The sequence below is a fragment of the Cavia porcellus genome, unplaced genomic scaffold (assembly GCF_034190915.1).
Source record: "Cavia porcellus strain 051 isolate PalLab524CR breed Dunkin Hartley unplaced genomic scaffold, mCavPor4.1 scaffold_28, whole genome shotgun sequence".
Taxonomy (NCBI): Eukaryota; Metazoa; Chordata; class Mammalia; order Rodentia; family Caviidae; genus Cavia; species Cavia porcellus.
Window position 1 is genome coordinate 21,656,689 of NW_026947511.1, and position 26,796 is coordinate 21,683,484.

The 26,796-nt window shown below is 32.3% G+C and overlaps 1 protein-coding gene across 1 annotated transcript in view; it reads right to left on the reverse strand.

Annotated features, from left to right (window-relative positions):
• Positions 1–1,375: 1,375 nt before the first annotated feature.
• Rtkn2 (rhotekin 2) overlaps positions 1,376–26,796 on the reverse strand; it is a 78,495-nt gene continuing 53,074 nt past the window's right edge. Inside the window, exons 8-12 of the mRNA XM_013156990.3 lie at positions 24,181–24,287; positions 23,155–23,286; positions 12,505–12,670; positions 8,025–8,132; positions 1,376–6,528 (exon numbers count right to left, since the gene is read on the reverse strand). Of these exons, the coding sequence (XP_013012444.2) occupies positions 5,993–6,528; positions 8,025–8,132; positions 12,505–12,670; positions 23,155–23,286; positions 24,181–24,287 (1,049 nt within the window). The 3' untranslated portion in view covers positions 1,376–5,992. The remainder of the gene's footprint in view (positions 6,529–8,024; positions 8,133–12,504; positions 12,671–23,154; positions 23,287–24,180; positions 24,288–26,796) is intronic.

A 26,796-nucleotide genomic window follows, 5' to 3' on the forward strand; every position in this document is an offset into this window, starting at 1 on the left:
ATACAATGAAATGTTTGTTCATTTAAAATATTTAGCATAGCATCTTACACATACACATATAATAAATATTCAGCAATTCATATTGTCATTATAATATACTATGATAGGGTTAAAAGTTTTCAATGAATAAGCTCCTTCCATAACAGGGTATGGTAGGCAGAATTCTATAAAAGGCACTTCAAGATTTCCTGCCCTTTAAATGTGGTATCACATATGGGATTATACCACATGCAGAGACTTTCCAGATGTAACTGTTACTGATCAATGGACCCTGAATTAATCAAAAGGGATATCCTGATGAGTATTTCTCATGTAATGGGCCCTTTAAAAGCAAAGCACTTTCTTGCACTGGTAGCAGAAAAATCAGATTTGACATGCAAGGAAAACTGGAGGCACTATTGCTTGTGTTGGAGATTGAAGGAGGCACAATTTTGCCAACAATCTGAGTAATCTGGGAAGTGCATTTCCCCCAGAACCTCCAGATAAGAATCGAGCCTGGCTAACACCTTGATTTCTGCCTTCTGAAATCTTAAGGCTCCATCTCATTGAACCTACCCCAACTTCTGGTGTTGTTAATTAGTTAAGTTTATAGTAACGTGTCACTCAGTAACACATAAACACAGGATACAAAAGCATAAATAACATATATTTTATGTATACCTGCATACATTAAAGAAGAAATATACTACTTAGGTGGAAGGGGAACTGAAAAATTTGAAGGAGCTACCATTTGGAAGACCAACATTTGCTGATTACTAATTGGTTGAGGGGAGGTTTACATAAAGGGGAGAAGAGTAAGGGATCTGAGTCACAGAGTTTAGCATAAGAAAATGATGAACAAGCAGAAATGACAGTTTGTGAAGGAAGCATCCACGAGAGGAGCGTGGCAAGAGGACAGCCTCGCTGGAAGAGTGTGGTAGGTGGGAGCTGGATTGGAACGTTCCTGAAAACTGTGGAAAGTGATTGGAGGGCTAGGGATTTAGCTCAGCAGTAGAAGCGCCTGCCTGGCAAGCGCAAGGTCATAAGTTTAATCCCTGGTACTGCCCCCCTGGCCCCACCAAAGAATCTTTTAAAACTGAATGCAAATAACTGGATGGAGAATCAAATAGAGTATTTGAATGAATATGTATGCACATATTATCTAGTTTTCTATTTTGTACATATTTAATACATTTTAGTAACTGAGGTTACTAAATGAATAATTATGCCTTTTCATCTAAAAGTACAAATTCCTATGATGAATTAGGTTAAATATTTATTAAAGCAGCAAACTAAAAAATGTATCTATTCACAAAAAATGAAAGAAAATTTGCATCCTTTATAATAGACAAAAATAAAAATATTTTGATGTAACAGAAAAGCATCAAAAGTATCCATTTTCAACAAAATTTATTTTGGTATCTTGAAACATACTTGTGATACAGCATAATTATGAATATATAACATCTTTTCAACCTACTTCTCATTTAATAGTTACATTAACAGATTCCTATAGCTCTTAAAAGCAAGCTGTTGCAACTGAAAAACAATTTTCAGTATAATTTGGCATAATCTTAATTATCAAATATGTCAGGATTGGTATTTTTTCCTATACTGAGAGAAAGAAAAATGTTTTTAAATATTTCTGAAATCATTTTTTTCTTAACTGAAACTTAAGGTATTTTGTTTATCTAAGTACACTGATTAGTAGGCGCCTCTTTAGAGAAAGGAAGAATTTTTTTTCTCAACAGCAACTTCAAATATTTCTAATCATACTACAGACTTAGAAGTAAATGTTGACTGTAACTGAGCCAGTACTGCTCATTTCTGTCCCAACCCCCTTTCCTAAGTGCTCCAAGAGAAAAAATTCAGTACTGAGGGAGGTGAATTAAAATAAGAAGTCTCTTTGTAGCTAACAGGGATTGAACACAGTGGACATCCAAACTATTTATCACGGTGACTTGAACTCTGGAAATTCTAGATCACTAATCTAAAAATAAGGTTGTATCGATGGACACTTAATAATGTGTACACTTTAAGAAGAACAATATGCAAACAATTAAATAAATGTTAAATATCAGGGGGTAATTGGAGCATTAGTTTTCTAACAAGTAGCCAGCTACCACTAAATCCTCCTCTAAAATGTCTACTTCTATCAGTCTACCTTAGAGAGAGATTCCAAGGAAAAATGCTAAAAAATAGCCTCATTGCTGGGCATGGTGGCACATGTCTATAATTCTAGCCCTCTAAAGGCTGAGGCAGGAGGATTATATAAATTCGAGACCAGTCTGGGCTTCATAAGCAAATTTGAGGCTAGCCTACACTATACAGCTCTGCTAAGACACTGTCTCACAAAAAATCTAAACCAAATCCAAACCAAACCAAAACAAATATCTTCATGAATCAGTTCCTGCAATGTACCAGAAGTTTTAATCACATGATTTAGGCTTCCTTACCAAATATGTTTAGTATTTTAACATTAATACTTTTTTTAATACAGAAATTTTATCCACATTCAATTAAAAAATTATGAACAATGCTAATAATGCAAACATGTCAGAAAACAATTCCTTAGTATATTTTCAAATGAAATTTTGCCTTTTAAAAACTCAAAGTAATATCTCTTCCAGGGTTAACTAGAAAACTGCATAATCCAGAACAATTTTCATATAACTATTATTAGAATGAAGTAGTTAAAAATAAACATGTAAACACTTAAAAGAGTAATGCTATTGTTTTTACTCTTTAAAATAAAAAATAATGCCTTGAAATGTAAGTACAAAATGTCAGCTCCATTTACATTACAGTTTAGTAGAACAATGAGAACGACTACTAGAACATAAATGGTCATTAAAGTTTAATTACTGTTCAATAATTCACTCTGGAAAAAAAAAACTGAATTTGGTAAATTCTGAGCAGAGATTTTTTTTTTCCTAAAAAGCATTTCTCTTCTTGTTCGTGGTACAGCATTCTCTATCTAATACGGTTTTTCCTCATTCATAGTAACAGATGATTACATTTGAATGGCATTTAACAAACTGCACCAAACTGCCCTATAATTTCATTTTGTACTGAATTAATTAACTTCACAGTAGGTAGCTGAGGTGCTGCCCATAAGCCTAAAGAAATACTTGACTGCTTAACCTACCTTACATGAGTTGTCTCTAAATCAAGGCAGCTTCCACTGTAAAAGACATTTAGTGGTACCCTAAAGGGTAAAGATAAGGCCTTTATAATAAGTGAATTTAGTTTTCTATATACATTCACATCCATTTAAAAGAAGTTAGGGAGCAAAGCAGACAGTTAAGGTAGATTTGACAAAACTCAGCAAGACAAGACATGCTTGCTTGATATTTACTTTAGGAAGTGTGTGTTTTTAGTGAAAAAAATTCTTTGCCCTTGCAAGATGTTAAAATTTAAAAAATTATCACTTTGTAGAAATTAAAAATAATACTATCTTAAATGCTATTGTGAGTAATTTGTACCCTAGAACTTGAAATGTAAATGTATTGTCTAAGACATTATCTTCATCAAAATTATAATATCATAAATATCTATTTTCCTATTATGTTCTCCAATTGTAATAACAACACCTGACAGCAAACTGCTTCAAGTTTACATAAATCCAGTGATAAATTAAAAGGACAAACAAGGAATGTGAAAAGCCAGCTCAAAAAACACCTGAAACCTTTCATGTTACACGGTATATTTCTCTGTCATAAACATCTGCTTCAGGGAATGAGAAAACAAATATTTCTGATGAACACCTTAACATGTTTTACTCAGTACTTTTAGATACTTTTTTAAATTGCAAAAGAAGGAAAATAGAAGTGGGAGGAGAAGAATGACAGACAGAAGAAGCAAAATCCAATTTTGTATTATAATTTTCCTTTTTAGGGAGCAGGTAAACTATTATTTAATGGGCACTATGATCAAAAGACATAGCTGAGATTGCTGGCTGACTTTTAAAAACACTAACATACAGGAAGCTGGGTTCCCAGAAATAGAAAGAATAATGTGGGCAGGTGGGGTGAGCAGGGAGGGGTGGCACACAGGCAGGCTTCACCTAAATGGTTCTAGAAAGGACTTCAGACCTGGTTCCAAGTTGCCTTCTGAGAACACAACAGCTAGGTAATTTCTCTGTGAATAAATTCTCTTTTCTGTACAACTTAAATTCTCCTGCTATAATTTACATCAGGAGAAACGACAAGAATAGAATTTGAAAGTTTTAATACTGGTTTGTAATAAAGGAAGGCATCAACTTGGGGGGGGGACGCTTAGATGCTGATATCAGAAACAATTTTGCCTGTGGCATCTTTTAGCTGAAAAATTTAATGGCAGTGACAATCATAAATGCTGTCAAAAACTGCAGTGAGTTTTTTAAAAAATTAAAAATTCAAATAATATCCCTTAGGTTTTGAATATATCATTTAACAAAATGGCAATTGCAACAGAAATTTATGAGCCTTTTCCAGTAGAAAAAATAATCAGCTTTTTAGGTCAGTTTCTTCTCACCAAATGCCATGTTTGCCATGGTGTCATTAACACAAGAGATCTTTTGTCAGGTTCAAAGTAATCTGGCAGCTACATCATGCTCTATAAATGAAAAAAAAGAAAAAAAAACCTGTGCTATCTAAAAATAACAAAGACTCCATTTAAATTAATGCTTTTTTTGGTCAAGTGTTCATTTTATTTTGCAAAATGTAGCTCTGATCCAAATACAGCTCTTCCTAGCTTTAAAAAGATCTCCAGAGATTATACACAGGGCAGTAATTTTTATATTTTTACTTGCAATGACATTTAGGGTTCAGTGTGATTTGAGATTTTAGTGCTGCTGCTGACACCTTATGGAAACTTTTATTTGGAAATTCTGATTAGATTTTTTAAACTGTTCTCCTCTTGTTTACAAGTGTTGTTACAAAAAATGAACTTTTTTTATTCCTTTAAGACATTCATCCTCTTGTTATTTATTCTTCACTTGATTTCATAATCCTGTTTGGGTCCCTATGATTAGTTGCTATGGAAATTACCGCCTATGGAAATGATTCCAGTGTTATTGTTGTAAGAATATGACTTTTAATGAATAGTATCAATAACACACATCAACCCTTACCAGAAAAAGGAAACTAATTAAAAATTTTAAAAGGATTAATCCTCAAAATTATTACCATGGCCAACTTTTATGATTTTTAAAAATCTGCCATCTGTTTTTCAAATAAGTATTAAATTTTAAGGTGTTAATCAGCTACTCACTTCCTGAAATTCCAAAGTCATAATGGAAATTAGCACCACACACACAAAAGTAGACATAAAGAACATTTCATCTACCATTTCTCTGAACTAATAAATGTTATGGTTCACTTATGAAAGTTAATGTCAACAGGATTTCAGGGCTCATCAAGGAAATGACTTTGAATAGCACATTACAAATTCCCTTTAAAGACAAAGAATTTAATATTCCAAAATTTATCCCAGGAATTTAAAAGGTCAAATCTATAAACTAGTGAGTTAAACAATAGATGAGAGCCAGTGAACCATTAGATGAGAATTCCAGAATGCTAAGAAGAAAATTTTCTTGGGTGGATTCTATAATTTGTGGTTTGAATAAAACCTTTGAAACATTCCATTAGTATTTAAATTCTCACAATGAGAATATGGCTCATATTTAACACATTTTAAATTACTAGGCAGTCTCTCCCTAAAAGAAATGTTAATGGTTTCTTCTATTTAGTGCTTATTCATTGCTTGGTACTAATTTAGGAATAAATTAACCCTTCTAACAATTAGGATGTCTAGAAATTGCTGCTTACACTCTATGGGGAAAAAAAAATCACTTACAATCTGAAAAATCAGAAACAAAAAAGAAATCCATTTCATTATTAAAAAAATTTTCTATACCTAACAGGTTACTATTTATATAAATCACTACTATAAAATTATATAACATTCACAATGCCTCTGAATTAGGCCTCACAGTTACATTCTGTTCAACGTTTTATACAGTAAGAATTTTTCATACTTGTGCCTGCAGCCATGATCTAGGATCCAAAATGTCTTTGATGGATTTCTGCCTCGGAGCTGGCACTGGCTTAGTTTCAAAATTGGTTTTAGTGTCTGTGTGCTCACCATCAGTTAAACTACTTTTCCTGGCAGGAAGAAGTTTTCGAGGAGCAGCAATTGGTTTCTGTAAGTGATGCTTTAGGGTTGACAGTCTGGTATCCAAGAGCAAAGACTGAGACGTACTTGCATTTCCCCAGGTGTCCTTACCCGACTGATCTGTGCTGCTCTGTGTTTTTAAGCTGAATGGAGGTTTATCAGGAGGAGGAAGAGGAGCTCGTCTCTTTTTCCTTTTCTCATCATGTAATTGCTCACCTGCAGAGGACAATACCTTTTTCTGGATAACCATTTTATGATTACCATCAAATACTGCACCCCAAGGAGGTGGTGAGACCTCTTCATTCTGACCAATAAGGAACTGTCCATTTGTTTCTTCAATTTTTTTTTGTATTATGTCAGTTAAACTTTCAAGTTTCACAGGTGAATCAATGCCTGCAATAATTTTAAGGAAAAAATAGAAAAAATTTAAGAGTTTGTCCTTTGAGTAAATTATTATTTCCCAACTAATATCTATATGTCCACCAAAAATCTGAGTACAGTAACTAATAAAACCTTTACCTTAAAAATAACTGATCCATAGAACCAAAACCCAAAGATTTCATACATGTTACTACACACATATATATTATACATACACGATACCTAGTATATATAAAATACATAGTATATAAACATATAATACATGTAACACATGGCTACTTGAATAAAAACTTTCTTATATAAAAAGAAGATATATGAGTACTTAATTGTGTAGGTTAGGTATTTACTGGGAAATTATTTTGATTTGAAACCTTATTTCAACTTCTAGGAAAGCTTAATGAGCAAACTGGATAATTACAACTCAGTATTCTTTCTTGTAGACCAGAGAAGTCTCAGATAAAGTGAAAAAACAAAATAAAACACACACACAAAAAAAAATCAAATAAGAAACTCAGGGAAGAGAGTGAGGTCCTTACACCACTTTGTGATAAAGAGTGCTGGATGAAATTTTCTTTGGAGCAGGGCATGGTTGTACACATCTGTAATCTTGGATTTTTTTTTTTTTTTTTGTACCGGGTATTGAACTCACGACCCTGTGCTTGGCAGGCAGGTGCTTAAGCCACTGAGCTAAATCCCCAGTGCCCATCTGTAATCTAAGCACTCCGATTGCTGCAAGTTTGAGGACAGTCTGGCATGCCTAGCAAGTTTGAGGACAAGCCGAAATACATGGTGAGATCCTGTCTCAAAAAAAAAGAACATTTCCTTGGAAAAAAATAAGGAAACAGAGATAAATGTCTACTGAATGAATTACTGGCATTTTTCAAATGTGTAAACCTAAATGTATTTCTAATCTACCATTTTAAAGCATATGTCAGTGCAGGTACATTAATGGAAAAATGAAAAGCAGCTACTATACACTTATGCTTATATACAATACTATTCACTAAGATAAACGAACAACTATTGAAAGTGTGCGAAAATGGAATAATAGGTTCAGAAAGTTAAAATTTTCTGAGTTATTAGACAATTATTTTTGACGAGAGATGAAAGCTTTCATTTATTAATATTTATCCACCAAAAACCACTTAGAAAAAAATTCAACACAGGAAAAAATACTAACCATGATTATATTTTAGAATCTGCAAATTTATATTTTCAGAATTTTTCAACTATTCATCTAATATTTATTTTCAATGACTTTTATTCATTTTAAATCTTAAAATTTTTGTCTGATTTTGAGCATTCAAACTATGAAAAATGTGCATTCATTAATTTTGTATTAAGTCATCTATTAAACATGAGTTCCTTAGCTTATAATCATAGTCTTCTTTTCATTTTGATTGTGCCTTGAAAATTTTATCATTTTAATGTCAATAGAATAAGCAGCTTGAGCATGGACAATGTTGTTTTTGTTATCCTGCAGCTTACAAAAGACAAACCCCACTTACTCATATCATGGTAGACTGAGGTTGCCTCTTTTGTCAAGAACAAAGGTGGTTTCCGTGGTGACATAATCTCAATTTTCATAAGTTCTTCACAACACTGCTTCCACTGGCCTAAAAAAAGAGAAAGGCAGGCTAGTTCAAAACATAAATATAAAAATATGTATTTCATTTTTAACAGATACCAATACTTTTTTTTTTTGCTTTGAGAAATAACAGTGAATTTATAAACAAAAGATAGTTTTAAAGAAGCTTTTAAAAAAACTTGTATTATCCATAAAGTCAAATTCTGCTCATATAAATAATCTGTTTAAAAAAATAAAGTTCTCTGCACAAATATTAAGATCTCTAGGCTGCTAGTTATTATTCTGTAAAACAGTCAACAATTTGCCTTAAAACTTATAGTCACGGCAGAAGTTTGTGCAGTTTCTCTTCTTTTAACCTAAAATATCTAGTACTCAAAACAGTTGAAAGATGTATGTCAACTGAAATACAGTTGCCTAGAAGTAGAAAAAAACATAAGAAATGGTGGATCTCAAAAATACCTTTAAGTTGAAAAGTCTTAAGACTTAGCAAATATCTTTAAAGTGATTATCATGCCTTTTGAAATTAATCTAATCTTAGAAAAACGCTGTATTTTTGCTTATACCAAAGGTATATTAAAACTTTTTTCCATGAAGAAAAATCACAACATAAAATTCTGAGTCTAATTTCTTTTAGGGAGCACTTTAATAAAGTCATTAAAAATATGCAATAAGATAAAAAACAAACATGTAATATGCTGTTTCAACTATTAAATTAAAATTTTAAAGTATATACATTACATTAGCTTTTCTTTTAATTATGTTTCACAATTTTTTTTATTTTGACCTTTAAAATTTCACATTTATTTCTCCTGACTAGATAACAAAAAAATTTAATTTTACAAAATTTATTGTGCATTTGGATGGCATTTATGCCAGATTCTATGTGTCTGTAAATTAATAACATTATTGAAGTTCCCCACTTTCACATATTACACCAGCAGCAAGAGGTTTTATACTGATTTACACTCTTTATAACTGCTCTATTTTTTTTATATCCTCAATATCTACATTCAGTATTCAATTTGGTCAACTCCCATAGCTTAAAAGGTAAAGATATTTCATGTCACCTTAAATTATCTATTTACTTGAATTTACTGTCATGGCAAAATGATAGTATGTGCATAAATTTTAAATCTATTACTTAACTAGTTAAGAAATACTTAAAACACCATCTTCAGTATGTTTTATTATGATGCTAAATACAGAATACAGTACAAGTTTCAAAATAACTCACATAGCAATTCAAAGAGGAAATAAATTCCTGAGTACAAGGCTTCAAAGGTTGCTCTCCAGAACTTAAATCCAGTAGGATCTGAGATCTGACAATTTATTTCTCCCCCTATTTCCTTTTATAGATAAATACAATAAAAGGCAGGGTTTTTTTTGTTTTTTGTTTTTTTCTTCTTGGTGGCGAGAGGAAAGGAAAAGCCCTCAGGAAATGATTCACTTTGAGCCGGAAATATTTTTCTGTCACATTGTTAGACAAATTATATAGTATTTTGTATATATTGATAAATGAAACCATTTCACTATTAAACTAGCAGCAGAATACTAATCATATTGAAAACTGGAACATAAGGCCTATTATTCTACAAGTTACTGATGTCAGAGGTAAAAATGTACAAAGTTCGCTGGCCCAGACTTTACCACTGAAACATTTATTTTGCCAGGAAGTTTGTATGCACAGGTATACATCATAGCCAGTATTCTAACAAGAAAACAGAGACCTACATGAAATATTAAATGTAATTGTTTTGTTCACATAACAATCTATATATTGAAGATGTTTCCAACACTACTATTTATGTTATAATGTTCCCATGCAATTTTGCTAAGCTGTCAACATAAGTTAATATTTATATTAAATATTTGGAACAAAAAACGTGATGTCTGCTCCAAATCTACTTTAACTCTGATTTCCCATTTCTATCCATATCCCTACTAGCTTTCCAAAGCAAGTGTCATTGCCCTTTTAAATGTTTGTCAGCTCTCAAATATTATAAATCATAATTCTATCCCTCTTGCCTCCTATCCTCCACCCTCTGCTGCTCTTTTCCAGGCCACGCAAGCCTGCTTCCATCAGAATTTCCTTGTGAATTTTAATTCTCTCACCACCACCCCACCTCCCCGCTTTCTACTCTTCAGTGTGGCCAAAGAGTTGAAATGTGCTCCAAATATTAAATTACTCTTACATTATTCTGCTCATGTTATCTTCCTCTACTTGGTTCTAAACACTAACTTCAAATAAGATTATAAGATATGCTCGTGTCACTAGGAAAATAAATTTTAACAAGTCAATGTTTAGGACAGAATAAACACTTCCATCTTTAATTCTCATCTCTATACATAATAAATTCTAAAGCACACTTAAAAATGTTATATAATTTGTACTTTAAAAATTACATAGTTTTTATTCTAAAATATATTAAATACCAAAGAAGTAGACAGACATGAGAACCAAGTTGTCATCACCTTCTTACTGATCATACAAAACTGTCAAAAATTCTAACCTAACTACCTACTTTAGCACAAATTATTTAAGATTATCTAGAAAGTGAGACCATTCTCAACAGTAACTGATACATAGACTATAATATTTAGCATTATTATCCTCACATAGCCTTCCTTTGTTTTTATCCACCTAGAAAGTATAAAATATCAGAATTGTATTTGAAAGTTAATAGAGCCTTTTGTAAGACAGACTCTCTAAATCAGAATAAATAGAAAAGCAATTAAAAGTGAATGAATGGAAACAGAAAATGTGGTATAGTTACATAATGGAGTACTACTCAGCCACAAAGGATAATCTGAACCATCTGTAGGAAAATGATTGCATGATGAGACATGGTAAAGAGCAAACTAAAGGACAAATAGTAAGAATCAGGGAGATATACGTTTTGCAAATAGGAGAGGGATTTAGAGATGGGCAGAGTAGGATGGGGTCTAGGGGAGGAGGAAAAAGAATTAAGATGTGTTATGTACATGTACCAACTCCACACAACGAATGTAACCATTATGTACTACAAACCTGTAATAAAAAAATTTGCCAGTGTCATTGCGTTACCTACCTAAGATCTGTTGAAATTTTGAAATAAAGAATATATTGTAAACTGATAAGCATGGAACAAAACTTAGACATTTATTGACTGCATAGGGATGGGACTTAGGGAAAACAAGTCCTAAAGAATTCAAGGCGATTCAAGAGATCTTACTCTAACACAGTGTCGTGAATCAGAAACCTCTTTAGGCCCCAGTTTTTTATTTAGAGCCCAGTGAAATAACTTCTAACTCATGATGATGACATGAGAAATAGATGAAGTATAGAGTTCATGGGAGGTAATCAATACTCTTAGCTGTCTTGCTTCCTCCTTCCTAATCATCATTGAAATACCTGATTAAACCATGGATCACAAGGGACCTAAAAAATTAAATGGTTAATATCTGAGGACTGCAGGTATTAACTCTTTACAGTGTTCCAGAAAACAGAATTACAAAATTGTCTCTAGAATTACTTCTATGATTTACAGAAATAATTTTTAATTGTATGGAAACGGCTATAGTGTGTATTTCTATACAACATCATTCTGCAGACATAATATGCTGTCAAATTTACTATCAGTAAATACAAATACTGCTACAATTTAAATATTTTTCCTGTTGGTAAAAATTCTTTAAAGCCAAGTGTGGTAATGCACGCCTGTGATCTCAACAGTTGGGAGGCTGAAGCAGAAGGATCACTGCAGAATTGAGGTCAGCCTGGGCTACATAGTGAGTTCAAAGGTAGCCTCACTACGTAGTGAGACCCTGTCTCAAAAACAAAATAAAAACAAGTTTAACACTGAAAATTAGAGAACCTCATTACATTATCACCACACTATTTTTGTAATCCATGCCACTGCACAGTATTGAGATAAAGAAACCATATGTGAGATTAAAAAAAAAGTAAGTCTAGATCATTTTCAAAATGGTATAATGAATCTAGAGTTTATAGGTTACATAAAAATGAAACTCTTGAATGTTTCAGTATTTTAGGATCATCATTGTCTTGGAAAAGAATTTTGCGTCTTAGTTCTCTTCTTATTCCTTGAATCAAACATATTGCTTTATGCAGACAAAACCGAGTATTTCTAGAAAATATCATCTGGTTGTTTAGTGACCAAGGGAACTTTAATATATGAAGAAAGAATGCTAGGAATTCAAAGGTATAATACATGAGACAGGCACTGCAAAAAGATTAGGAGAGAAGAGTTAAGTGCAGTGATGACATATGGCCATATTTTTTAAGAGCATCAAAAATTCTTACTATATACTCCTAAACTTGCAATTTTAATATTTAGATTGTGTGTGCAACCTTTCAGGATTCATGAATACACTATTAGATAGTCTAAGTATCTACTTACTAAGATCAAAGAAATGTTGCCAGAAAGCTTCCATCCAGTTCTGAAGATCTGCTCTACTGTCGACTGCAAAAACATGAGTTACGGCTTGTCCCGCAAGAGGGTTAATGACAGAGAAGTTATGGATTTTTTTCTTGGCATCTTTTTCCATTGCCCGAATCCTGGTTTCCTAAAAATTAAGACAAATATTGGTGTTTTACAATAAAATCTTCTTTCTCTAATGATCAAAGGAATATTTTTTACTTAGCTACCATATTCACGCAAGATGTAATTATGATTTTAATATTGATCATTTAAGATTTAAAATGTAATTTTTAGAATTTCAATATTCAAACTCAACGCTAAAAATTTTAAAGGAATGTTTTATTAAAAAAACTAAGTTTTACATAGAGCACTCATAATAAATTATGAAACTAAAATGTAACTTGATCTATCTCAATTTAAGTGTTTGCTGTCTTTTATACACATCTTAAAATTCACAATAAAACAAGTATAGCATACCATAACTTTACTGTGGATTACTTTAACTATATTTACAATAGTAATAAAATCAGTAAAATATATTTCTTATTCTAACATTCGTATATAGTGTAGTGTTATCAATTAAAGTAATAAAACCATAACTTAGTGTTTACTGCAGCAAAACATGTTTTCTTCATTAACATTTATTTCCTATATAACACTCTTTTATAAAGCTAACAGTTAAAGATCCAACAGTTAAAGTAACCCTCACAATATTAAAAAAAATTTTAGACACTGAATATAGCATTCTACCACAGAGGTAATGGTTTCACTCATGTTAGTAGAAAACCTTTTTGAATGGTACCATGCATGATACTGTAATCACACTGAACTGAATTCCCAAGTCACATATTGGTACTTCCATGCCACATGGAAAGATAACAACTTCATGTAATTCAGACCATAGAATTTTGGGGAATAAAGTCTGAAACAGAACTATCTGTTACACAAAGATAGGAATTTTACTGCCTGTATAAAGATTAGTTTTCCACTGTTTTAGGGCAGCAGTTTTCCTACTGTTTAGGGAAGTAGGAACATGATGTGGGCCATATCCAGTATAACTTAAAGTTTTCTAGAAACCACTGAAAGAAGTTTAGAGTAAAATTAATTTAATAGTATGCTTTATGTGACCCAATATAGTCAAAATATTTTCAACTTGTAATCAGTGTAATAATTTGAGATAGTCTACAATCTTTTTTCATACTCTGTCTTCAAAATCTAGTTTGTGTTTTACATTTAATAGCACATCTCAATTCAGAACACAAATTTTAAGTGCCTAACAGTCACTGAGACAAAGGAGCCTATAGGAACATGCTCAAGTCTTGTTAAGTGTGCAGAAAAATATTTTGGTTGGTGGTTACAAAAGCTATTTAGTGGATCTTGAATTAGTACAATTGCCTTACATGTCTTATTTATTCTTTGGCCTATTAGTTTGGTCTTCAATCTATATAAGATAAATAATTAATTAAATTCTTTTTGGTTTTTTAGACAGTCTCACTGTGTAGTTCAAACTGGCCTTGAACTCACAACAATCTTTCTGCCTCAGCCTCCCAAATGCAGGGATTACAGGTGTGTGCTATCTTGTCCAGCATTTTATAAAGTCTTATAAAATAAATAAATGAACATGATACTGGAAAAATAAAAGCAGAGGCAGAAAAAGAATTAAAATGAGTTATGTGTAGATATAAATTCCCTGTAGTGAAATGTAATCATTATATATGGCAAATATGTAATAACTAAAAAAAAAGATTCTGTCAGGTATGGTCATATACTCTTAAGATCCCAGTACTTGGAAGGCTGAGGCAGGAGGAATACTGTGAGTTTGAGGCCAGCCTGGGCTACACGAGCACGTTCAAGGTCAGCCTGCACTATCTAGGCTGTCTCAAAAAGCAAAACAAAGAAAAAACATTTTTTTGTTTTTATTTCATTGAGTATAAGGTGAAGACAAACTATGTACAGTGACAACCAAAGTATATATACAGAAAATGATGTTTCTCTGGGTAATAGAAAAGTAGCAAAGAGGAAGAAAATGTGGGCAGATTAATACCATACATATTTCACAAGGAGTTTTTTCTGAGGGAATTCATTGTTAATTCAAAACTCATATGGGAAAAATGTATGCTGTATGAATAAACATAGCTTTGAACATGCAGAGTGTCACAGAATGTATGGAGTGGTAATCATCATCCAGCCATCCCACCCTGTCACAGGCATCTAGAAAGGCTGAATGTCCCTCAAGGACTGCAGTGGGACCCACAGCTGGTACCTTCATTTATCACATAACAGGTCTATCTCCACTCCTAAAGCCTTGGTGATATATTATATGAGGCAATTATTTATATATCTTTGAAGTAATTATTTATACATCATATGCTGTCCTAAGTGGCATCCTTGTAAGCCCAAAGACACACCTAATTGATCTCCTTTAAAAAAACAAAAAAACAGCATTGTTATTGAAATGGTGCTTCCTTCCATTCAATTTTATTTCAATACAAATTCCTGACTAATTTTTGTATATGAGATGAAAATAGACTCAATTTTTAAATAAGGAAAATGTGATTTTTGTAGATGTTTGTAATTTGAAATTAAACTGTTATGTAGAAAATGTAATGAGGCAGATCATTTAGATCCTCCTAAAAAAATAAAATACACAAATTAACTCGAGTTACCATATGTAAAATTATGTTTTTAAAGGTGAGACATTGTAAAAGGTGGAAATGAAATGCAGAAATTTGAATTGATTTCTATATTTTATTACCAAAAATGATTTAACTAAGGGAAACTTTAAACTAAAAATTACATGTCACAGGAAAAGTAGTTAGAAAAAGTTCCTCAGAATGTCAGAAAGTTCATAAACTATTGTTGGCATAGGCAAATACCAGTAATGATGTTCAGGGTTTCACTTATCAGAAAGGGAAGTGATCAGAAAATACTTAGGTACATTTTAGGAGCGTTATTACTGTGGACCCATAAAAAGTATAGCTGAGGGAAATACCTCTTCTGAGGAAGGTGTGAAAGCTGCCAACTGGGAAATTTCTCCTTAGTATTTTAACCACCAAAAATATTGCCAAGCATCCAACAAGTGGCTTAAAATTATCTGATGAATAAAAAGAATGCCAAATAAAAAGAACCATTCAGATAATAATAAAAGAAAGTTTTACTTTAATAGACTCAGATTTTAGAAACAATTTCCAAAGCTGTGTGTGGTGGCACACACATGAATCCCAACACTCGGGAAGCTGAGGCAGGAGGATCACAATGAGTTCAAGGCCAGCCTGGGCTACATAAATGAGTTCAATGCCATTCTGTACCACAAAGTGAGATCCTGTCTTTTAAAAACCACAGAAAAAAAAGAGAAAGAGAGAGAGACAGACAGACAGACAGAGACAGAGACAGAGACAGACAAGGAAGGAGAGAAGGAAGGAAAAGGCAGAGTTCTCAAGCCAATTTTGTAATATATGAAGAAACACACCTTAAGAAAGAATTCCATGTCAGACAAGAATTTTTCATTTTGCTTTTGCTAATCTCAAACTGTTCAACTGACTTGAGGCTCTACACTCAATTTTTACTGATTTGTGGGTGGATTTGCAATTATTATAAACCTTTAAAAGGTGGCTGGCTTGGCTTTAATAAATCAGTAGGTAGCGAACTATAACTTTCCACTATGTAAAATGGAGGAGGTACCCAGAGAAGGTCAAATGAAGTCTATAAAAACATGATCTGAGGAGTCAATATTATTACAAGACCCTAAATTGAAGACTAACTTTCCTTTAGAGTTTTCATTATTTTGAATTTAAACTGTTTTTAACCTTGATTTCTGTATAAATGGAAAATACCAGATCAGGAGTGGTGTTATATACTGTTTCTTATTTTACTCTTGAATATATAACCTTAAAGAATCTATTACTGCAACCGGATTACGGTCTCTAAATACTCTTTCCTATAAAAGTGAATCAGTATCATTGAGAAATGCCTGATTACCAGGTTGGGAGTATGAAATACACATGATGATTCTGGAACATTTTATCTTTCCCAAAATCACAGATTACTAGGGTTGTGTCAAGAAGACTCAAGAGCCAACCCAAAGAGGATTCCACTCATCAAAACTGGAACAATTAAAGCACCAATAATAAAATAGTAATGAACTGATACATGGCCTGTCTTTTAATTGAATTCATAATTTCAGTATATTTAAAAATTAACATACTGGTCATCTTTGGTAGCTGCTAGACAATCATCTCATTGTTTGGTGCCTGATAAATGTAAAATGTAAAAATATTAGAATTTATACTACTTTTCCTATAAGAATTGTACCTCAGAGTAACTCAATCAATGACATAAATATCCTAGCTAATAAATGAAGGACATTAAAATATTAGAAAGTCACATCCCTAATAAAATAAAAGACCTAAGAAATGCTTACCAGTTGTGATTAATGATCAGAAACCCATTCTGTAATCCTTCCTGTACAAGTGCCTAACATTTTCTAAAAAGCATTGTTACTAACCAATAAACCTGAATATCACTCAACAAATGTAAGAAAAAAAATTCAAAAGTGCAACAAGTAAAATCCAAATTATGGAAAACCCTGTAGGATGTCTTCAACAAATACAGTAACTGTGTATTTGGGAGCGGGAGGAGCCAATAGATTAAGACTCAAAGAACTCAACAATCAGCTGAAATATATTTGTATTCTGATTCAAAAAACTGTTTCAGAAATTATGTAAATGAGAAATCTGAACACTGCCCGGATTTTTAAGATACATTAACTGTACGTAGTGTTATATTTATAGAGATATATATCTTTTATACTTACCTATATAAACTATAATTTGTCATAAAACTGGGATTTTAAATTCAGATAATAAGAGTCTCTTGGATTCTAGAGTAGGGGCAATGTTTAAAGGTACAGATGAGTCCATTTATATTTTTCTTTGTATAGATTACCTTAACATTTTCCAAAAATTTTTAAAATATAAATGTTAAAAAAAATGCCAGGTGTGGTAGCATATGTCTGTAATTCTAGCATTTGGGAGGCTGAGACAGGAGGGTTGCTACAAATTGAGGCCAGCCTGGGTTACTTAGTGAGTTCAAGGCCAACCTGAATTACATAGTAAGACCCTCTCAAAAAATAAAACCAAGTAAGTCTAGTACGAGTTTCTTAGTTAACTGTAATACAGATCATATTTTCACACTTTCCTCATAAACATGTGAAGATAAGTGGCTTTTTTTTGACTTTGGCCTAAAGTCCTGTTAATCAAGAATAAAAACAAATAAACGTTGGTGCTTAGAATAAGCTTCAGAGCTAATAGATAGTCTAATGACAAAGAAAAGCATACCACCATAGGAAGTAGCAAAAACTATCAGAACTATGTAAAAGCATGCCATGAATTAAATAAGCCCTTTCAGTTCAAATCTGTTTGATATGACCATTTTCAAAATACATGAATAAAATCAAATTTAAATATCTAAGTAAAGTTATATTTAATAAAGGACAATTTGGATAGTTGATAGAGCTGAGAGAGAAGTCTCACAAAATCCCATGTGTTTCATATTAACTTTGCTTTCTAGGGTCCATGATAAATACGATAGTTAAAAGTAATTTTAAGACAATTTAATAAAGAGCACACCAAGTAGTGTTATTGATTTGTGTAATGCAGATTATATTATTAAAATGAATGATGTATAGGATTTAAATTAAGAAAAGACTATTGATCTCAAAGACCCACACTTCTTTTCTATTCCACTCCTACTCCATTGGCAATGGATAAAGCTCTGGATAATAAAATGCTTTCTACAATGTATAGGAGATTCAGTTAAGCACCCATTATTGAGAATGTCTTGCTCAACAACATTCATAGTGAAGTTTTTGAAGTTGAAGCAATCACTTTGAAGTAAATCATCCTTTCAAATTTGGACTGAAAAGGGGAGGGTAATAGCTTTTAGGCTTTTCTTCCCTTAACGTGACTATTTCCACAGATGGCTCCCTATGAAAATTAATGAACTAACTTAGATTTACAGGAAATGCCATTTAGAACGAATTATAGTTAGAGAACAGATCCTGTGAACACAGTAACAGAATTATTTATATATCTTAGTAACTACAAATTTGTTTTCACATTATTTTAAAGTAGCATTAAACAAAATTATTTTTTAAACCATAAAAGAAAAATGACCAAAAGAAAAAGTCTAACTTATATTTAATGTTTAATGCTATTAAGCTTTAAAAGATTTGAGACTTGATAATGAAAACATATCTAAGAATTAAGACAAAAACATTATTCTTAAGTTTTATTTGGTTCTTATATGCTACACGGCAGAAAATACCAAACTGACATGAATCAAAGAGCCTTTGTTTAAGAATACAAAAATATCATGCATCCTTTAGAAATTTCCAGAGAAAGCATTATGTACACGTAACAATTCCCCAAGACAAATGTAAACTTCATGAACTGCAGACATGTTCAAATAAAAAATTATAAAAAAAATAATTAAAGCATCTACCCTGAATTTTAAAGCCAAGTAATTTAAGACACTAATAGGTATAAAATCTATAAATTTATCACACTATGAAAGAAGGTGGTTGGGGGAAGAAAGGAGGAAGAGCATGTTTCCATCTCCCATACATATTATCAATGCCAGTACAATACCAACACCTAACACCAAGTCTGTACTCAGAAATTAGTAAAGAAGATACTGCATATTTATCCAGCCTTTTCAAGATGGACTTAATCTATAAATTTCTTTTTTTTTTTTTTTTTTGGGAGGGTACTGGGGATCAAACTCATGAGCTTGCACTTGCTAGGCAGGCACTTAAAGCTACTGAGCAAAATCCCTGGCCTATGTTTTTGTCTTTCTTTCCAAAAGAATGTCAGGTATATTTAGAAGAGTAGGAAGGACAATATGGGAAATTATGCAGAATCTCCAATATTACAACCAGTTAAGATAAAGAAAATCATAAGCTGCTAAAACAATTTTATGAAAAATTATTAAGATAACACATGGTGTGATGGTACCACCTCACTGAATACCTGCTAATTGTAAAAAGGAAATTCTATGCTAGAAAGATGGCATCATCAACAGTGAGACAACCTGATATCATGTGCCTTTTTATCCTAGACTGAAAAGTTGAAAGGACATTTTGGGAGCACTGAGGTAATTTGAATATGGACTATAAATTAACTAATATAAGAAATTATTAATTATAACAATAATATAATTACATACATAAGAGACTTCTTTTTAAGTGTTTCATGTTGAAGTATTCAAGGATCAGGTGTCATAATGTTTATACAGATCAGCAGAAAATACAGACATACATAAAGAGAATACTATTAAAGTTGGTGGTGGGTATATGGGTGACCAGTGTAGCTTTTTTATTTTTCAATTATTCTGTAAATTTGAATCATTTTATAAGCTGAGAAAAATAAATACAAATTAATAGACGTAGTTCTTAACAGAGATAGTGACTTCTTTGAGTATGGAGATCAATGACATATACTATAAAGGAGGGATTTAAAAGAATTCTGAAGAGGAAGCAGGAACTGAAAAAGAGTTTCTAAAGAGAAAAAGGTCAGAAAGCAGTACTAGAGAAAATTAAGATGACAATATTAATAAAGCAAGAAATAGAAGATTTTGTCATCAGTTTCAACTCTGAGATCAGTAATTAAATTACATTGATTTTTCCAAATGTAGCCCTTACCTAATGTTTAGGTTCTAAAACTCTTTTGTACTATAGACAAAAGTCACATACTGTGGGGAGAGGCAATTAAAGCATTAGTTTTCAGGGTCCAATATGATCTATGTTGTCCCCAAGTCTAGGCCAGGTCAACATAAACTGCTAAATTAATAATTTTCCTGTGAATATGAGAGAGTCAATTGTGGCATAAGCACAGAAATTTCTAGTATGTTGATTTTAGTTATTTTAATAATGGCACTGATTGACTATAGAATCCATTACTTGCTGACCATCAGCCTTTATTACTGCTAGGAAAAAATAAATCAATTAAAAAATATGGTCAATTTAGTCAGGTTACATAAATACTATTATGAGTACTCTGGAAATATATCCTTATCATAGGCTAGAAACACAGGTGTGATGGCATAATAACAAAGGAGTTTCATTGTAAGTGTTCTCCTAAATTTAAACGATAAAGATTCAATATATGCCTAAGTGATCACTTAGAGGTTTATTGTAGCTTCAAGCTCAGAATCTCATTTTACTGCCATTTCTGACTTTTAAAATTGACTGAACAGGGTATAAGGATACAGGAAAATGTCTAATTTTGCCTTCTAAATCAAGTCTAGCAGTATGTCTGTGAAGAAACAGAACAGTCTATGAATTTTTATCTTCTTTTTCCTGACCCATAAGGAAAACAGTGAGTCACCCAATTTTCCTTGCCAGTTTGGCAAGTTCTAGCTGAGTTAGTGTCTTCACTTGTTAAACAGAAATAACATACCAGTAAAACAGGAATGCCAGGCCTGTTTGGCCTGTCCTGAGATACATGTGATGGAATAGCATGAAAACTGTCTTCAAAGAAAGGAAATGACCTTAAAATTATCATTTGTTTAGCATACATTTTAATTTGGCTTATGACTATTCATATTCTATGGTACAACAAGTAGGAAACAATAAGTAGAAACTACTTTTAACGACCTAGTTATTTAGCAAAAACATAAAAACAAGTTAGACACATAATCACATATGGGAGAAATCTCGCCAAAATTATTTAACCTGAATCTAGTGAAACAATTAGTCCATATATTCCAAGAGAAAAAATTGATCGGGGATTTTAAAAAGTGTCAGTGCCAAGAAAGACCCAAACAAAACCAGACATGAAGAACACAATTTAGAAAAAAGGAAACAGACATGGTGGTCATGGATTCTAAAACAAACAAATAATCAGAAAAAAGCATTTTTGAGGATAATTAGAGAAATTTACTCTGTATTTTAGGTAATATATCAATAAACTTCCTCAGCAAGATAACAGTATTATGGTTATGAAGAAAATGGTCCTTGGTTTTAGGAGAAACATGCTGAAACATTCAAAGAGCTATAGTGTTTACAACTGGTTTCCAAATAATTCTGAAAAAAAATTAGAGACAAAAACATGAGAAAATGTTAACAGCCCTAAAAATCAGGTAAATGGTATAAAGATGTTTATTATTCTGTTCCATCCTTTTATATACTGAAGTTTTCAAAAGACTAAGATATAGAGGCTTCAGGATTTAGCTCAGCGGCATAAGCGCCTGCCTTGCAAGCAGGTAAGTCGTGAGTTCGATCCCTGGTACCAATAAAAAAGAAAAAGACCAAAAAAAAAAAGACTAAGATATAGAAAAATAAAACATAAAACAAAATAAAATAAATGTTGACAAGTAATGGAAATATATTAATTTTTCAGTAATAAAACTATACATTTCTTAAAATTTTATAAGCCAAAATTAAATTCACTATATTATCATACTCAGGTATTATTTATTCATATTATTTAAAGAATTTATTCATATTATTTAAAGAATTTTACTAAGCCTTTGATAAACAAAACAGGTAAAAGGTCTCAGTAAAAGATTTCCTGTAGGTAAAATGCAATGTAGACAGAATAGACAAAGATGTTATTATTGGAAAGGATTATGAAACTAAAGTCAAGTCCATACATAGCGTAAGACTGGTACCCACATGTTTCCAAGAATAAAACTGCAATATGACTTGATTGTTTTTTTTGTAAAAGAAAATATCAAACAATGTAGAATAGTTAACAGATGTGATAGTTCACACTTTATCATACACTCCATCAGTGGAACCACTCCAAAGGCATGCAGTTAAAACAACTAGACACAAAGTGTGGTCTGCAGGCAGAAAACACTGGATTTTGCTCTAGAAATATCATTATTCTGGAATAGGAGTACTATAAAAAGGAGGGGAAGAAAAACTCTAACAAAAACATTAGCCTGGGACAATATATGAAAATAAATTTAAAACACTGGGATAAAATACACTAAGTGAATCTTATCTTAAAAGTCTTCCAAAAGATTTTTGGGTGAAAAAACTGATAAATTTCCCAAGCCTCATTTGTATCAAATCTGTGAGAAGCATTAATACAATTAGTTAATGGATTCTCTAGGCAGTAAGTACTATTTTTTAAGAGGAGTGAAACTATTCAAGCACTCTACATGAACGTTCAGACTTTCCTTTCCTGTCAGAGGTTGGACAACTAACCATCAATTCCATAAGAAATCTGAAGAAATACTCAGGAATGTCTTTTCATGGGTTCATTTGAATATTAACTACAAAGAACATCGGTGTGACATGGGTTAACAATTTATATTTATATCATTGTTAGTAAAATATTTTTGTGAAAAATGTAAATATATTCTAAGTGTGGAGTGACATCCTCTGATTTAAGCCCTATATATTAGTATGGACTTCCATTATTGTGGGCTCTTCTAAGGAAATACACAGTAGTTCCTTTATAGGAAATGCTGTAATGAAAAAAAATGAGAAAAGATTAAATTATCTTTAAGATCTATCCTGTTTTTAGAGATTCTTTATAAAATGGCAACTTGAAAAGAATAGACAGGAACAAATATCATAAAGTGCTGTTATCTGTACATAGAAAATAGCATTTCATTTACCTTATGAATGGGCACTATCAAGGTGGGTTCCACTTTAGCTTCAATTTCTTCTGGACTATAAAAGCAATACAGTTTACCCCCTCTCAAAATACAGTACAGCCTTCTCCAAACAGTTAGACCATCTATCATTTGCTGGAAAAAAATCAAGAAGCTATCAATTTTAAGTCATTATCACTAACTCCAAATTCAATGCAATACTTAAGCTATCAAAGTCAAATAGATTTTAAGAATTTTTAAAACGTGATAGAATTACCCACTAATGTGCTACAGAATAAGTTTATCTGCTTAACATCTAACAGTAAGTTCATATCAGAGAAAAAAAGTTAGAAATTTTCAAAAAGTACTAAGCAAACTGAAGCTAATGATTACCACATAAATTACACACATCATAAATCAACGCAGCTTTTAGAAAAGCTAGCCTATTAAAAAATTACTGTTCAGAATTCCATAGCAATTCATCAAATGACTCAGGAAAATTATAAAAATAACTCCCAATGTTGAAAATGTAATTTTCCCTTACTGTTCTCAGAACATTAGAAAATGTTGACTACCTGATAAGAATGCAAATTTTCTTTCGCTTAATGGAATCTTTTAGAAAAAGCTATTGATTCACTGAAGCCCACAATTAATTATTTACTGAATATAAATAACTAAGGCTATAAATAAATCAGGAGTAGGTTGCACAGAGGCAGCTTCAGAAGCCCAGCTACCTGGATTGTGCCAGAAGCTGTCTGCCAGAAGGGCCTTTATGTGAAAGTTGTTGTACAGCGTTGTCATTTTCCACAAAGAGGTCCAATAATACAGCTACTGTTGGACCAGGAACCTGGAGAGCAGATCCCGATCCATCTAAACTGCACCAGACCTTCCCCTTGCCATCCATCTTTTCCTAGCATCCCACAGTGTCTAATAACATTTAAAAAATTAACATTTAAAAAAGGTTTCTCGGTATAAGGTCAAACAACTAGCTGCCTGTACATTAAGATCTTGATTGGAGCTAAAATCGTAAGATATTTAAAGTCTGCTAACCTGCTGATTAAGAAATCCTGCAAATGCATCCTCAGCCATACAAGCTGGCTGGGCGACTAATCGGCAGCACATGTTGCCATATAAGGGAAGCCAAAATGAAGACTCCTCTATTTAAAGGAGAAAGAAAAATAATCAAGTTACAAATATATGTTTATTTAATGTCATTATGCATTTTGCAACTTTCTTTTCACAATTTACTATTTACAACATACTTTAATATTTTTTTCATATAAATATTTACCTGTTCAAATGCCACTATCATGTTTAATGACAAAATCAAATATGAAAAAGTAGACACCACATGATACTAAACCCTTAAGTTTAATGGCTGAAATCTGTTTTGTTTGGCTTTTGAGACAAGGTCTCAACTGAGTGCTAGGATTATAGGCATGCACCACCACGTCTGGCTCATTTAATTTGATTTTAAAAGTAATTATTCAATGGAGATGCTCAAGGAATATAAGTAATTTCATTTAACAAAAATTCTAATAAAGTGATTTGTCAGATTCTACTTTTTGCTTGGTTTTCATTATCAAAATTAGCAAAGTGACCCTCTAAGTAAAATATTATTTTAGCCAACTCAAGATAAATTAATAATCCTTTCTGGTCCTTTCTCTTCCCCTTCCAATAGTCATTATACTAGGTATGGCCCACAGGATGAACATCTGTGCAGGAGTTTGGGAAAGGGACCTGTGCTTGCAATGAACGTTGGAGCAAAGGAGGACAAGGAGGGTGATGAGGAGGGTTCCTAGCACAATGTGTCACAGAGCCTAGATAGGCTCATAGGACATTCATAGGCTTGGGACACTACTTTGAGCAAACATGTGAGGACTGTCCATCTGAAATAGCAGCATAAAGGAGATGGTGCAGGAAAAAGGGCCCCAGCAGAGTGTGGAGTGCCTCCATGTACAAGAGCTGTTTGAAGAGAGGTGTCGAGACCCAAGTAGAATAAGAAGAGTGGCCACACTCTGCTGTAGCAATCAGACTGAGGGCAGTTGGGAAGCCACCCCCAAATGGGTGACAGTGCAATGTTAGCACCTAAGTCAAGTGAGAAGGTAACCAGGGATCCTGGAAAAACAGCTGATTCTGGGATGGGACAGGGAAAGTGTATGATGAGCTGAAATACTTTGGTATGACGTAGAGCAAGGAAATGCTCAAGAATAATGTAAAAAAGACAGAGAAGTCCTGTGGAATGAGTACCTACTGGCTGCATTTAGGACAATCTGAACCCAAAATAATCAATGATATTAACAGATAATACAATGAATAAAAACGGAAAAATATAAATGCATAGTTTAGAAATCTAATAAGAAACACATACTTGCACAGTTTTAAAATACCCTATTCAATCCACAAAATATGTATTAATTGCATAGTAGAAAACAAAAGAGTAATTTTACAGTAGAGCAGCTTGGCAGATTTAGTCAAGAAATCAAAATGGCACATAATTAATATGTGGGTGAGTCAAAATTATATGCCACCTGATAGGATGCAATGAGAACAGAGCATCAGTGCCTAAGATGCAGATTCTGAAAAGAAATATGAGACAAATTCCCAAGAAATATGAGACAAATCCAAATTGAGAACCCTTTAATGAAATAAAGTCTAATGATTAAAAATGTCAAGGTCAGGAAAGTCAGAGAAGGACTAACACTGTCTAGGCTGAAGGAAGCTAAAACCACGTGATAATTAAATGCACTGAGAGATCATTTCATTGAAAAAATGGACAACATGAGTAAGGTCTGAGAATGAGACAGTAATAATCTACTGATACTCATTTCCTGAGTTCAGTAGTTATGATAAAGGTAAAAGACTTGGTAATGGTTAATATGCACTAACAGAATTAGGGGTTATCAAACAACAGGTAAGCAATTTTCTATTATATCTTTTTTGGGGAAAAAGAGCTTGACATTCAACTTACACATTTTAAAAAGTTCTTTCAAAAAAATCACTATGACATTCCCTCAATCTAGTGACCAAGTGTATTTATGTCCTCTATATTACATGGAAGGCAAACACTGAATAATTTATTCTGTGTATCAGATTACAAATAAAATCCAATATATGGCCTTCAGTTCACACTGGTCCATACAGAAAGGATTATTTTAAAGTTTCCACTACACTCCCATTGGTAGCACCCATAAAATGACTAGCTGTTGGCTATAATTATTATTTGCCTCAAAGCCTTAGTTACTCTGGAAGACACATTTTTGATGAAAAGTTATTTATATAAAACACAAGACAGTAAAGATTTAAGGTATCAGTTAAAGGAAAAAGAACACCTTAAATGAAAAGTATAAAGTAAAATAAAACACTTTTTAAATAACTTACCTAAATTCTACTTAGAATAGTATATAACAAATTTTCTAGAAGTATTGAAACTTTTTACTAATACATGGTTAAAACTGTTGTTTTTTACAAATAAAGAGTTGATCTGGGAAAATTAAATACAATGACTCGAAATGCAAACTAAAATAGAGCCACTTTTCTAAAATAGGCAGAAAATGAAATAAAAATTCTACAAAGGGCATGCACCTGAGCAATACATCAGAAATTTATATAAGAAATCTCAGATTTATAAATGCTTTATGTTCTAAATATTTGTAAGTTATTTTA